Source organism: Vipera ursinii (assembly GCF_947247035.1).
Source record: "Vipera ursinii genome assembly, chromosome: 1".
In the NCBI taxonomy this organism is placed as follows: Eukaryota; Metazoa; Chordata; class Lepidosauria; order Squamata; family Viperidae; genus Vipera; species Vipera ursinii.
Window position 1 is genome coordinate 29064959 of NC_139512.1, and position 14114 is coordinate 29079072.

The 14114-nt window shown below is 44.4% G+C and overlaps 1 protein-coding gene across 13 annotated transcripts in view; it reads left to right on the forward strand.

The window, feature by feature from the left end:
- Positions 1–14114, forward strand: part of SYNE2 (spectrin repeat containing nuclear envelope protein 2) — a 244648-nt gene that overhangs the window by 133592 nt on the left and 96942 nt on the right. For 12 of the 13 annotated variants that reach the window (XM_083350942.1, XM_083350953.1, XM_083350943.1 and 9 more), the window contains one exon: positions 11596–11772. In XM_083350942.1, the coding sequence (XP_083207068.1) occupies positions 11596–11772 (177 nt within the window). The remainder of the gene's footprint in view (positions 1–11595; positions 11773–14114) is intronic. The other variant, XM_083350952.1, reaches the window with a different exon arrangement.

Below are 14114 nucleotides of genomic sequence, written 5' to 3' on the forward strand. Positions count from 1 at the left end.
CATCAACAACTCTTAACTTGGAGATCAGAAAAAGACAACATAGAGAAGACTGAGACACACCCAGACCTAGGCTGGATCACATGCCTGACATAGCCAATACTCTGTCTTCATCTAAAACAGTTCTCATTGGATGGTTTGTTGCTATGGCTATTCCAGTTCATAAAATTTCTTACACACTGACAAACTCTGAGTAGCATACTATAGTTATAATTATAGCATAATTATAGCATTTTTCTGAACATGATGACCTATCCCTGATTCACTATACAGATATGTAGTAAAGAGCATGCTTACGTATGTGCAGGGATGATGTCCTTAAGTCCTGTACTCACAATCCTTACTACTGCAACTTCCCACATTCTGGGCTTGGGGTTCTGTCTGTCTGCTGTCACCATCTCTCTCTTCTCGGAAATATGTCTCTCTCTTCATATTTTCTCAGGAAGAAGCAAGCAAAATTTCTTCTTTCTAGCTTCTTCCTTTCTGTAGGTAGCAGAGTGACTAAGTTGTGTGGCAGGCTAAATTCCATGCCAGAATCTCTATGGCAGACATGTCAAACTCACGACATCATGTGACATCGTACAATGTATTGGAGCTTTTTTGCCATTGCTGGCAATGGGGTGGGCATGGTTTCCTGGTGACGCGTCCGGCCCGCAGGCCAGCAGTTTGACACCCTTGCTCTGCGGAGTTTAGAAGAAGATATTATTATGTAACGTAAGGTTAAAGAATTGAAAGTTGAGGAAAAATAGAAGAAAGGAATTTTCTTTTTTTTTTTACTGAAAAGTTTTACAATACATTTTGAATACAAAAAAAACCCCTCCTCCCCTTCCCCTCTCCCCAACCCCCCCTCCCCTCCCCCCTCCCCAACTTCCCAGAGCTGAATACAGGGTATAATAATACAAACAAGTGTAATCTAAAATATGCTAACAACAATAATAAAACATCAAATTCTATCACACTTTAACTCTCCATTTCAAAATATTAATAAAATAACTACTAACTAATTATACGTCATAAAAATCCACTCCTTATTCAAATGCTAAATGATACTTTTTAGTCCCATATTTATTCTGAATATATTCAATCCATCTTCTCCATTCCACAATGTATCTCTGTTGCGATTTGGTTCCAGTATGGGCAATTACAGGCAAGATGGAAAGAGGACCAGAAAGTTGGTTTCTCGATGATTGATGAAAATTTGGTAAAACAAATTAGAGATCAAGGTCAAGCACATATAAAAAGGATATATAATGCATTGATAGAAATTGATTCAGAAATGGAACTTGTTAAAGATTGTATGATAAAGTGGGCCCAGAATTTTCAAGAAGTTATAACAATGGACACTTGGGAAAAGATTTGGGTTAGAAATGTAAAATTTACACAGGTCCAAAATTTAAGAGAGAATTTTTATAAAATGTTTTATAGGTGGCACTTAGATCCTAAAAAATTGGCAAGTATGTATCCGAACTGCCAGCCCAAATGTTGGAGGTGTGGCTGTGAGGATGCAACGTATTTTCGTATATGGTGGACTTGTAAAAAGGTTAAAGCTTTTTGGATTAAAATTTGGTGGAATATGCAAAAGATATTTAAGAAAAGGATAAAGTTTTCTCCGCAATTGTTTTTATTGGGTATTATTACAGATACTACTGTTATAGATACAAAGTTGATGTTGAATTTAATTACGGCAGCGAGACTTTTATTCACTTATTTATTATCTTATTTATTAACTTTCCATTTGCCTCCTTCTTTCCCCTTTGGACTGGGACGGACCTGGGTACAGGCCACAGTGGGAGAGTGGCCTGTTTTACATCGGCAGCCCCATAGAGGTGGGAGCTCTGTGGGTGCTGCCCCACCCAGGGTGGGCATTTTGGACCATCCCCGGAGGCAGACTCGCGTCCCGTTGTGAGAGGACGGGTTGTGGTATGCCTCTGGGAGCATCCAATCAAGTGGCAGTGGTTGGTGGATGGCCCAAATGTCCCACTCCTTTCCTTTGATCCTCCTGTTGGTTTCAATCATTGGACTGCCCTCTCTGGACTTGCTGACTGGATGCATCAATATTCCGACACGGACTTGCTCGCCCTCAGGGGTGCCCCCCTCTCCTGGGTGCGTCCCGCCTTCTTTTCTTTCCCTAATCTCGATGAGGGGCCCAATTGTTGGGACCCTGAGAGATGGCCGGGAAAGGCCAGGGGCTCTCGATATAAACCTAATAAGAGGCCCCTGGTTAATTTTTTAGCTAAATTTTTTAGGGGTTGGGGAGGGGGGTGGGGGGTAGTGGTTGTCTGGCGGTGGGGGGTAGCCAAACAACTTTGTTGCAGGCCAGGCCTGGGTCTGACGGCGTTCGGGGGGAGCGGGTTGTGGTTACATCTGGGGCTCTTGAGCGGGTCGTGGGACTACCAATTCCCACGACGGGGAAAGGCAGCAGACGGATAGACAGGGGGCCATATCGTTACCGGGAGGGCCGTCTCCGCTGTCTTCAAGCGGTGAGGTGCTCCGACCCTCTGGTTCTTCCCCGAGGTCCCGGGAGCGGGGATGTGCAGCCTCCTGAGCTCCGGCTGGTGTACCTGAATGCCAGGTCCGTGGTTAATAAAGCTCCCCTCGTTAGGGATTTAGTTGAGGGTGAGCATGCGGATCTGGCTTGCATCACGGAGACTTGGTTGGGCCCAGAGGGTGGGGTCCCTTTGGTTGACCTCTGCCCACCAGGTTTCCGGGTGCTACACCGGCCACGAGCTCAAGGTAGGGGTGGGGGAGTGGCGGTTACCATTAGGGAGACCTTGTGTCCGCGGGAGGCCACCGTTTCTCAGATAGCCGGGTGTGAGTCTCTCTTCATGAGATTTGGTCCTGGGGCGCAGTTGGGCTTGCTGCTGGTGTACATTTCGCCTAGTCTCACAGCGGCAGCCCTGCCCGAGCTGCTCGATATCCTCTCGGGTTTGGTGGTTGAGTTTCCCAAACTTATAGTTTTGGGAGACTTCAATCTACCATCCCTGGGAGGTTCATCTGAGCTAGCTCGGGAGTTCATGGCTTCCATGGCGGCCATGGACCTGACGCAAGTAATTTCAGAGCCAACTCATGAGGGAGGCCACACCCTTGACCTGATTTTTTTATCTAGACGGTGGTTGGATGATCTAGGTGGGGGCTCTCCATTTATTATGCCCCTGTCATGGACCGATCATCATCTCCTGCGGCTGGTCTTCCGCTTTGCCACCCCCCGCCGTGGGGGTACGGAGCCAATTAGATGGTACCGCCCCAGACGCTTAATGGATCCTGATAGATTCCAAGCGGCGCTGGGGTCCCCACCTGCCTCCACTGCTCACAGCTCGGCTGATGCCTTAGTGGAAGCCTGGGGAAGGGCAGCCACTGAGGCACTTGACCGGGTTGTACCCTTGCGGCCCCTGACCCGGCGCAGATCCCAGCGAGCTCCATGGTTTTCCGCGGAGCTCCGGGAGATGAAGCGCCGGAAACGGGGCCTAGAGAGCTGCTGGAGGTCTAGCCGATCCGAACCCGACCAGTTGCGGTTAAGAACCTATATTAGGTCTTATCTCGCAGCGATGAGGGTGGCGAGGTGTAATTACTTCTCCACCCTCATCGCGTCCGCAGATAATCGCCCGGCCGCCTTGTTTAGGGTGACTCGCTCACTTCTCAATCAGGAGGTGAGGGAGGATCCCTTGCAAGGTCGTGCCGAGGAATTTAGTCATCATCTGTCGGATAAAATCGCTCGGATTCGGACCGGTTTGGACTCCAGCTGGGCAGAGTCAGGCGATCAGGACACGGGCGGTCTTGTCAATGTTATCTGGGAAGAGTTTGATTCTGTGACCCCTGATGAAGTGGACAGGATTATGGGGAGGCTGAGCTCCTCCACATGTTTGTTGGACCCGTGCCCTTCCTGGCTGGTTTATGCAGCTAGGGAGAGGACACGAGGCTGGCTCCAGGCGGTTATATCTGCTTCTTTGAGTGAGGGTTATTTCCCCACCGTCTTGAAGGAGGCGGTGGTGAGACCTCTCCTCAAGAAGCCTGCCCTGGACCCAGCCGTTTTGAACAACTTTCGTCCAGTCTCCAACCTTCGCTTTCTTGCGAAGGTTGTTGAGAGTGTGGTGGCGCATCAGCTCCCTCTGGTCCTGGATGAAGCGGATTATCTGGACCCCTACCAATCGGGTTTCAGGCCCGGGTACAGCACGGAGACGGCATTGGTCGCTCTGGTGAATGATCTCTGGAGGGCGCGGGATAGGGGACATTCCTCTGTCCTAGTCCTATTAGACCTCTCAGCGGCTTTCGATACCATCGACCATGGTATCTTGCTGCGGCGTCTCAGGGGATTGGGAGTGGGAGGCACAGTTCTTCAGTGGTTCTCCTCCTATCTCCTGGGACGCTCGGAGTCGGTGTTGGCAGGGGGGCAGAGATCGGCCCCTAGGTCTCTCGTTTGTGGAGTTCCTCAGGGGTCGGTTCTCTCGCCTCTCCTGTTCAACATCTATATGAAACCGCTGGGTGAGATCATTCGTGGTTTTGGAGTTGGGTATCATCAGTATGCCGATGATACCCAACTTTTCTTTTCGACCCCAAACCACCCCAGTGATGCCCTCGCCGTGATGTCCCGTTGCCTGGAGGCGGTTCGGGTCTGGATGGGGAGGAACAGACTTCAGCTCAACCCTGACAAGACTGAGTGGCTGTGCATTCCGGCATCCCGGGACATTCCAAATGTTCCATCTCTTTCTATGGGGGGTGAGCTCTTACCCCCCGTGGATAGGGCTCGCAACTTGGGAGTCCTTCTAGATTCACGGCTTACTTTGGAAGAGCATATAGTGGCCGTGACTAGGGGGGCTTTCGCCCAGGTTCGCCTGGTGCGCCATTTGCGGCCCTATCTGAACCGGGATGCCCTGTGTACAGTCACTCATGCGCTCGTGACCTCTCGCCTTGACTACTGTAATGCTCTCTACATGGGGCTTCCCTTGAAGACCACTCGGAGGCTCCAACTGGTACAGAATGCGGCCGCGAGAGTTGTCTTGGGAGTTTCCCGGTACTCCCATGTTACACCTTTGCTCCGCGAGCTGCATTGGTTACCAGTTGTCTTTCGGGTGAGGTTCAAGGTGTTGGTTACGATCTTTAAGGCCCTACATGGCATGGGTCCGGGTTACCTCAGGGACCACCTGCTGCCGGCATCGACTCCCCTCCGCCCTGTGCGTTCCCACAGAGAGGGCCTCCTCAGGGTGCCGCCAGTCAGGGAATGTCGACTGGTGGCCCCCAGGGGGAGGGCCTTCTCTGTGGGGGCTCCGGCTTTATGGAATCAATTGCCGGTGGAGCTCCGGATGGCACCAGACCTTCGAACTTTCCGTCGGGGCCTGAAGACCCATCTGTTCGAATTAGCTGGTCTGGCCTGATGGGGGATTATGGGCTTTTAATTGTTTTTAATCTGTACTTCTGTTTTTAATTGGGCATGGATTTAATTCTTTTTAATTTTTGTATAGTGTTTCTTATGTATGCCCTGTGAACCGCCCTGAGTCCCACCAAGGAGAAGGGCGGTATATAAATCAAATAAACTATAAACTATAAACTATAAACTTTTAGTAGCACAATATTGGAAGAAGGAAGAACTGCCGACTATAGAAGAGTGGACTTTGAAAGTTTCTAACTTGGCGGAAATGGCAAAGATTTCAGCATATTTGAAAGATCAATTGCAACGAAGAAAGGAATTTTCATAGATTTTCGGCACTTTGACTCTCAGCTAATGTTCCAGGCAGGAATATTCCATACAAATAGAACAATAAAGAAATGGGATAGATTAATGACATACATTTTTAAAAACTCTTACCTCATCGCTCTCTGTGTTTCATTAAAATAGCTATTTCCTCTAGTTTTTAAATGATAGTGCCATATTAGGAGGCCAGGTGTCTTATTGTGATGAAAGACAAAAGAGAAAAGCAAAGTGGAGCTGTCTCCACCCCTTTATAAAAGCTCATCTGAGAGGGGGAAAACCTTCTTGCTTCTTATTGGTCATTCAGATTTTGGCTTTCTTGGAGTTTTCTGACATCAGTGTCTATATTGGCAAGGTAAAAATTGATCAATTAACTTTTTCTGATCCTCTTGTGATGTTGTTTACCCCTCCATTACAAAACATTAAGTATTAATGCAATTTTCACAATTCTGTTTGTCAAAGTACAAATCCTAACACTAGTATCCATGTTTTATTATTTATTACTTTCATTTAAAACTTAAAATCTTATGTTGCTCCTGTTTGGGGAGATTGATTTGGATAAGAAACCAGTGTTCGGAGAATGACGAGAGGGAGACGGCAGGCTGGGTTCCAAACGTTTATTTTTGCTTCAGCTCCGGACAGCTGACAAGCGGAGAAACCCTTGCTTTTATAGCGAACTGTCAACTGTTACAACCAATCAGGGAACCATATTCTCCCGCCTTGAGGCGGAGACCAATGGCCTGCCGGCAGCTTTGACAGCTCCTGGCCGACTGCGCTTGCGCGGCTAGGTCGGGGAATCCGCCAGCTGGCTGGCCCGCCAGCTGAGGGAAAACGTGTTCGAGAACCAGCGTTTTGACAGCTCGCAGCTGTCAGCTGGGCCGGCTCTGGCGCACGCGCAATTGCGTTAGGCAGCCTTTTGACAGCTGTCAATGGCTGCCGCTGGCCAGTGCGCGTGCGTGATTTCTTCTGGCAGCCTTTTGACAGCTGTCACTGTCAACGGCTGCCGCGTTGGGGATTCCCCTGGTAAAGCCTCAGGCCTGGAGGCTTCCTCGAGCCATGTTAACCCTTGTAACTGTCAGTATATAACACCCTACTTGTTATTTCCTGTTTGAATAGACTGTTTGTTATTGTTTGTTTCACTTCTTTAGTCACAAGTGAATTTATGCATCCACATGTCATGCTTTCTTTTTTATGCCTAACCTTTATGGAAAATACATGCTTGTGATTTGCCGTAATGTATTCAATGGTTGTTTCAGAACACTTCTGGGTTAGTCATATGAATTAGCTGGCGCCGCCCAAAGTGCTAATTGCTTTAAGATTTCTTTAGCTTGTCAGAGCTTAATTATATTGAGATTCAAAGTATAAACAAAAAGTGGCTCCAGAAGAGGTGAAAATTTTCTAATCAGAGAAGTCAACTATAGAGAATGTAATGCAAAAATAAATAAATCTGCCAGGTAGCATTGTGCACTCAGTCACTTGTTTTAAAAGCTAAGAAAAGTGGAATAAATCATTTTTGCTGTGGTGGAGCTCAAACTGCTAAAATCGAATATAGAGTTTAGAAAAATCTGAATCCACCAAAACTATGTCTGGATGAAACCCATAAATATATTAAATTGCCTTGTTGGAATTTGGGGAGAGCTTACAGAATTGATTAAAAATTCTACAACTTGAGACACCCCAACTCTCAGAATTTCCATTCATATTGGTCATTGCTGCAAATTTTGGGAACTGAAATCCCAACAGTTTCCATGTTGTAAAGAACATGAAAGCATTTTGCAGGGGGACATTACCAGGAGAAGTAGGCAAAGGGAGAGACTTTTCTCAATAGACCTGCTACTTGTACAGTTCTAATATACTCATTCACATATGACAGCCAATTGGAACCCTGCTGAGCTATATAGATATGAAATTATTTAGATTGATTACAGCTGCCCCACTGGATGGATTACAACTTCCAAAACACAAAATATAACAGAGCATAATATTATAGAGGATAGTAGCCTGGAGAAAAGCAATGATGATAACCAAAAACATGGCAGGGGCTACATTAATATGCTAGCCCCAGGCCTGAGAACAGAGTCAGGTCATAAGAGTTTTCCAGAATCCCAAATGAGTGGACACCATACATATCTCTTGGGGGATGCTATTCCAGAGGACCATCACCTTGAAGACTGTCCAGATAAAATTGTTTGGAATTATTCTCAGATGGACCCACTTTGCTGCAGGTCTAGAGGAGATGTCTGGGAATGATTTGAGCCTGTTCGACCTGAGGAAATGGACAAGGTCTTTAGGACTATGAGATCATCCATTTGCTATCTATCTATCTATCTATCTATCTATCTATCTATCTATCTATCTATCTATCTATCTATCTATCATGTATCTATCTATCTATCTATCTATCTATCTATCTATCTATCTATCTATCTATCTACAGGTATCTATCTATCTATCTATCTATCTATCTATTATGAGACTTGTATGCCGCTCTATTTCCCAAAGGACTCAGGGCGGCTAACAACAATAAAATACAAATAATAAAAAAGAATTAAATTCAAAGTCCCACTAAAACCAATAAAAACATTTAAAATCATAATTAAAAACCCCCTTATCATCAGTCCAGGTTGGCCTGTTGGAAAAGATATGTCTTAAGGTCACAGCGAAAGGACCGAAGGTCTGGGGCCATCCGGAGCTCCCGGGGGAGTTGATTCCACCAAACAGATGCCCCAACAGCGAAGGCTCTCCCCCTGGGGGTCGCCAGCCGACATTGTCTGGCCGACGGCACCCTGAGGAGGCCCTCTCTGTGTGAGCACACAGGGCGATGGGAAAACATTCCTGGCAGCAGACGGTCCTGCAAATATCCCGGGCCTAAGCCATTTAGATCCATGCATCTATAAAAGAATAATTGTCTCTATTTCTAATGCTGATTTTCTGTTTCTAAATGCCTGTTTTTATACATGCATTGTTTGATTGACTATTACATCCTGTCCAGAATGACTTCTCATGAGAAGGGCAGCTATATAACATTAATAAATGAATAAATAAATTACATCCTCAATCCTGGGGGCCCAAGCAATCACAGCCATAATTACTGAATCTTATAAGGATTGAGCTCCATATCCTTCACTTAACAGCCTCCAGACACTGAGTTAGTATGTTGCCAGCTTCATTTGTGTAGCCCACAGTTGAGATGCATATTTGGCTGCATCATGCAGCATTGAAACCAACCCCAAGTGACAGATGAACTCACCAAGTAGTTTCATGTAGATGTTAAACAGCTGTGGGGGAAAAGTATCATACCTTGAGACATCCTACACATAACCCACCCAGCAATTTCATGTAGATATTAAACAATAATGGGGGAAAGTGTTGTGCCATGAGATACCCACAGGCCTGATCTCCTCCCTCCTGTCAACTCTGATGGGAAATGACCACTGAAGAAGGAGGTGATCTACTGCAGTATAGTGCTCCCCATTCTTAACACCCGTGGTTGATGGTTTCAGAAGTCACTGAAATATCAAGGAGCACAAGGGTGGATGTCCCATTCCCACTGTCACTCTGCCAAAGTTAACTGACAAGCCCAATCAATATTGTCTTTGTGCTTTACCTTGGTCTGAAATCTGACTGTATCAGGTCTAGTTAATTCTTTTCCTTCAGGATCCTGTGTATATAGCTGCCATTTGATCAACTCCTCCCCAACATTTTCACAAAGTGAAAACTGGAAACTAAATTATAATTGTCCAGGATAGATGATTCCAGAAATGGTCTTTTGAGAAGGAGATGCACCACTGCCTTCTCCAAGGCCAGAGGGACGCCCTTTCCTGCTTCTTCAAAGATCCCACCCTTTAATTACCTCCCAAGCCATCCCCAAGGGTCCAGGGTTTCACAAACAAGTTATTGAGCTTACAGTTTGGGGGACTGTGTCTATTTCATCAGGAGTCACAGGACCAAATTCAATGTAGATAATTGAACAAGACTGTACCCCAGACAGCTCACTTGGATCTGCTAAGGCAGGGGTGTCAAACTCAATTTGATTGAGGGCCGCATCAGCATTGCAGTTGCTCTCAGGGGGCCGGGTGGGTGTGGCCAGGGTGGGCGTGGCCTACTGGGTGGGCGTGGCTAGAGTGCATATGGCCTACTGGGTGGGCGTGGCCAGCTCTACATCGTTGGCATCAAGGGTGCCTATGGGGGCCTGGGCAGGAGTGGGACAAATCTGAGGGTCTCTGGCAGAAGGAGGGTCTCTGGGCCAGGGCCAAGGCAGTGGGGGCCGTTCCCTCACTCTTTCCAGGATGGCTTTGCGGGCCACATGAAACCACTTCGCAGGCCGCATCCGGCCCCCGGGCCTTGTGTTTGACATGTCTGTGCTAAGGTGTAGGCCAGCTTCAAGCAAATCTGGTATCTTTATCCATCAAATAGCATGTATTACAACCCTGTAGATAAGAGCTCCCAACTTTGGGCTGCAGCCCACTACTGGTCCAGGGACTCTTGAAGGGATGGCCAGTGCATACGTGTGTGTGTGTGTGTGTGCACTCACTCCCCACTCTCATGCTAGTGCTGCCCAGCCCCAAGTGTCCCGCCAGCACTAGGGCTGCCTCACGCATGCTGCCAGCATTAGCGCTGCCCCGCCCTAAGCATTCTGCTGGTGCTAGCACCGCCAGCCCCAAGTGTCCCACCAGCACTAGTGCCACCTTGAACATACCGGCAGCGCTAGCATCACCCCGAGCATCCCACTGCCACTAGCACTGCCTCAGCGCAAGCATCCTGCTGGAGCTAGCACCCATGCCAATGTCCCACCAGCACTAGTGCTGCCCCGAGCATCCCTCTGGCACTAGCGCCAAGCTGAGCATCCCACTGGCACTAGCGCCACCCCATTTTGGCACTCGCACTCACGTGGCCCTGTTTTGAACATGTGCATGTGCTTGCACTTGGCCCATTTGCACATGAACATGCACTCATGTGCGGCCTATTGGTGTGTGCACATGCGTGCATAAGTGCCTGCCTCCCTTTTCGGGCCACCAAACCAAAATGTTGGGGACCTCTGCTGTAGATGGTCCTGTTATGTTCACACAGACATTTGTAAGAAGCAAGAGATAGAATAATAGAGTGAAATGAAAAAGAGTAGCCCAAACAATTTGAAGTTGAGAGAGATGGAAAAGCTGAGTTACAATTAGTTCATGTGACCTATGTGCTAGATCTATATCTTGCCATTCCACTAAAATTGTACTCACTGGGAATGCTTTTGACCTTCAACTTACACCAACACTAGCAAATCTTCCTGTAATATGAATAGCATACAGTTCTAATTAAAGTGAATAATTTAATTACTCCTTTATTAAGTTGAAGGATATCCACCTAATGCAAACAATCTTTGGTAAGAATAGGAATGTAAGGCTTATCTGTATTGTATTAGGACATGTTTTTGTGGTCTTGTATATAAAAAATCACTTTTGCTAATTTTCCAGCCTTTCCCACTTGAAATAGGAAAAATGTTTTAAGAAAAGAAGCTCTTCCAGAAAGGCAGGAAGTGATCCTTCTATCTTAATTAACCTGCTTTGCATAATATTATGAGTAAATTCCATGCTATCTGTCACACAAGAACTCCTGACCACTTGCCCTTCAGGAATTCAGCTCCCAAATTCAGGCAGACAACTATGAACACTTAAGAGTGCTCTTCAGTTTTCAAATGTCCCTCTAAGCTATGGCTGGCTGCATACAGATCCAGCAGGTTTTACATTTTGTATTGGGTCGCTTGGCTTGGTTTTCAGCAGTGCTAAGGAAATTCTTCAATGCAAAGAAGGCACCCAAAGAAAATCCTGTAAATCATGCTACAGTAAGATGTCACCAGCTGTTCACAATTTTCTTTCATGTTCCCATTTTAATGAGAAATGTCACGTCTCAATATTATTGTCCCATAGGATGAGGAGGTGGAAAGAGTAAAGCAACAGATTGCTCTATTATGCCAACAGAAAGAGGATATTCTAACAACTATGAAGAATGCCTTGGTGGAACTTCATCAGAATCAAGAACCACCCGAAGCTGAGGACAGTGACTTAGAATCACCAGAGGAAAATGGAAGTGCTGCTGAGTTGCAGGTAAGTTGTGTTGCGTTTTTTCTTTTCTATATACAGTACATCATTGTCTGAAAGCTAAGGGTAAATGTATGATCAAACCTGTTTCTTGCTGTAGAAAATCAGAAAGAAAAACCCTTAGACATAAGAATTCAGTGTTTAGGAGGCAATTAATTGGATTTAAAAATTATATTCTAATGAACAGAGTTTCAAAATTATTTTCAGTTTTTTAGAAAATGAAGGATTCTTTAAAAACTGTAACTCAGAAGAAATGAAAATCTTACTTTACGTAGTGATACTGTCCCAAGGACGGATTATAGGGCTCAGATTTCTCAATCAGAATTCAATATATTTGAAATGTAACAAAGATAACATTTTTCAGCTACTCCCCATTTGATGTTCTATGGCCATTCACAGTTCAGTCTCACTTTTTTTGGAATTTTGCCTGTTGCAGAGGGCAACATTAGGCTGCTATCTAAAAATAATAATAATAATAACAACAATAACAACAACAATAGCAATTACAATAACAATTACAATAACAATAATAATAAAGTTGGAAGGGAACTTGGAGGTCACCTAGTCCAACCCCCTGCTCAGGCAGGACAACCTATACCATTTCAGACAAATGGCTGTCCAGTCTCGTCCTTCTCTTCATTAAACTAGACATACCCAATTCCAGCAACCGTTCCTGCTAGCAGAATATCATCTAGCCAGAGACTATTCGCTGCATACTACTTTATTTTTAATCACTCAAATAAACAAACCAATTAGAAATATTAATAATCATTCATGGGTTGTTTAAGCCAATCCATATTTAAGGGCTACCATAATAACAGGTTTGTGAGGGTTTTTTTTTCAATTATTCAATCATTGAAAACTTGATTGGCAATAAGATGATTCAAAATATTAATATTCACATTAACTTAACTAAAAAAATACATACGTGGGAGTGGGATGCATTTGTCTATGAGATGTTATTTTCAAACTGGGATTATTCCAGAGTGTAAATATATTGTGAAGCTATAACTCAGAATTATTCTTCCATATCAGCATCTTCCAAGTGTTTCTTGCAACTTTCTATGCTAGAAATAGGACTATATTTAAAATTTAAAAAAGGAATCAAGGCAGGATATGAGACAGATTATATAATAGTTGACTTTTTTAAAAAAATGAATTTTGTAAAGAAAAAATCAGGATATATACCTAGTGACAGTGCTGAAAATCAGAAAAATTAAAGAATTCATCATTGTATAAAAGCCATAGCTTAAATACTTGAGAGACAAAGAGTAACTTTCATATAAAATATTTCTTAATAGTTTAATATTAAATAATAATTTGAATGCCTTTAAGGCATTAGCATAGAGATTTTTCTAAGTTTATATATTAGTATTATATATTAGGAATACATTGCATTACATTTACACTTTGCCATTAATGCACTGGGATTTTTAATCACCAGTTTATGACAGTGTTATTCTGAGATAAGTAGTATGAAACATCTACATCTACAAAGATATGTTTTCTGGAATAATTATTTCATGTTATTTTAAAGAAACTGAACCACCATGTAAACCCATAATTTTTATAGATTTGCATAGATAGCAATAGCACTTAGACTTGTATACCCACTCCATAGTGCTTTACAGCAGGGGTCCCCCACCCCTGGTCTGTGGACTGGCACTGGTCCATAGCATGCCAGAAACTGGTCTGCGCAAACAAGCAAAGCCCCATCTGCAGGATGCAGGCAGTACATAATACCACGCTCCCTCTGGTCTGTTGAAAAACCTCTCTCCATTGGTCCCTGGCACCCCAAAAGGTTGGGGGCCACTGCTTTACAGCACTCTTTGAGCAGTTCACAATGTCTGCATATTGCCCCCAACAATCTGGGTCTTCATTTCACTGATCTCAGAAGGATAGAAGGCAGAGTCAACTCTCTCTCTCTCTCTCTCTCTCTGTGTGTGTGTGTGTGTTTGTGTGTGTATTCTGCTGCAATGCCTTTTAATATCTTTTTAAATAAGATTTTTATTGATTTTTTCATACATTCAGTAGTACATGCCCAACAAATGTGTTGTCTGAGTTTTACATTCACTAATACAGATTTAATTCCTAATCCTTTATTCTTTTCTCTAGCCATTGATAAAGTAAGTCCCAAGTTTGATAATATTCTGTTTCTTCTTTTTCTTTCAACCTCAAAGTCAGTCTGTCCATCTCCACACATTCTAGTATTTTTTAAATTATTTCTTCATCTGATGGCATTTCATTTTTCCAATATTGTGCGAATATAATTCTTGCTGCTGTTATTACATGTAAAATTAAATATATGCTTTGTTTATCAGTCTTTCCTGGCATTATACCTAATTTAA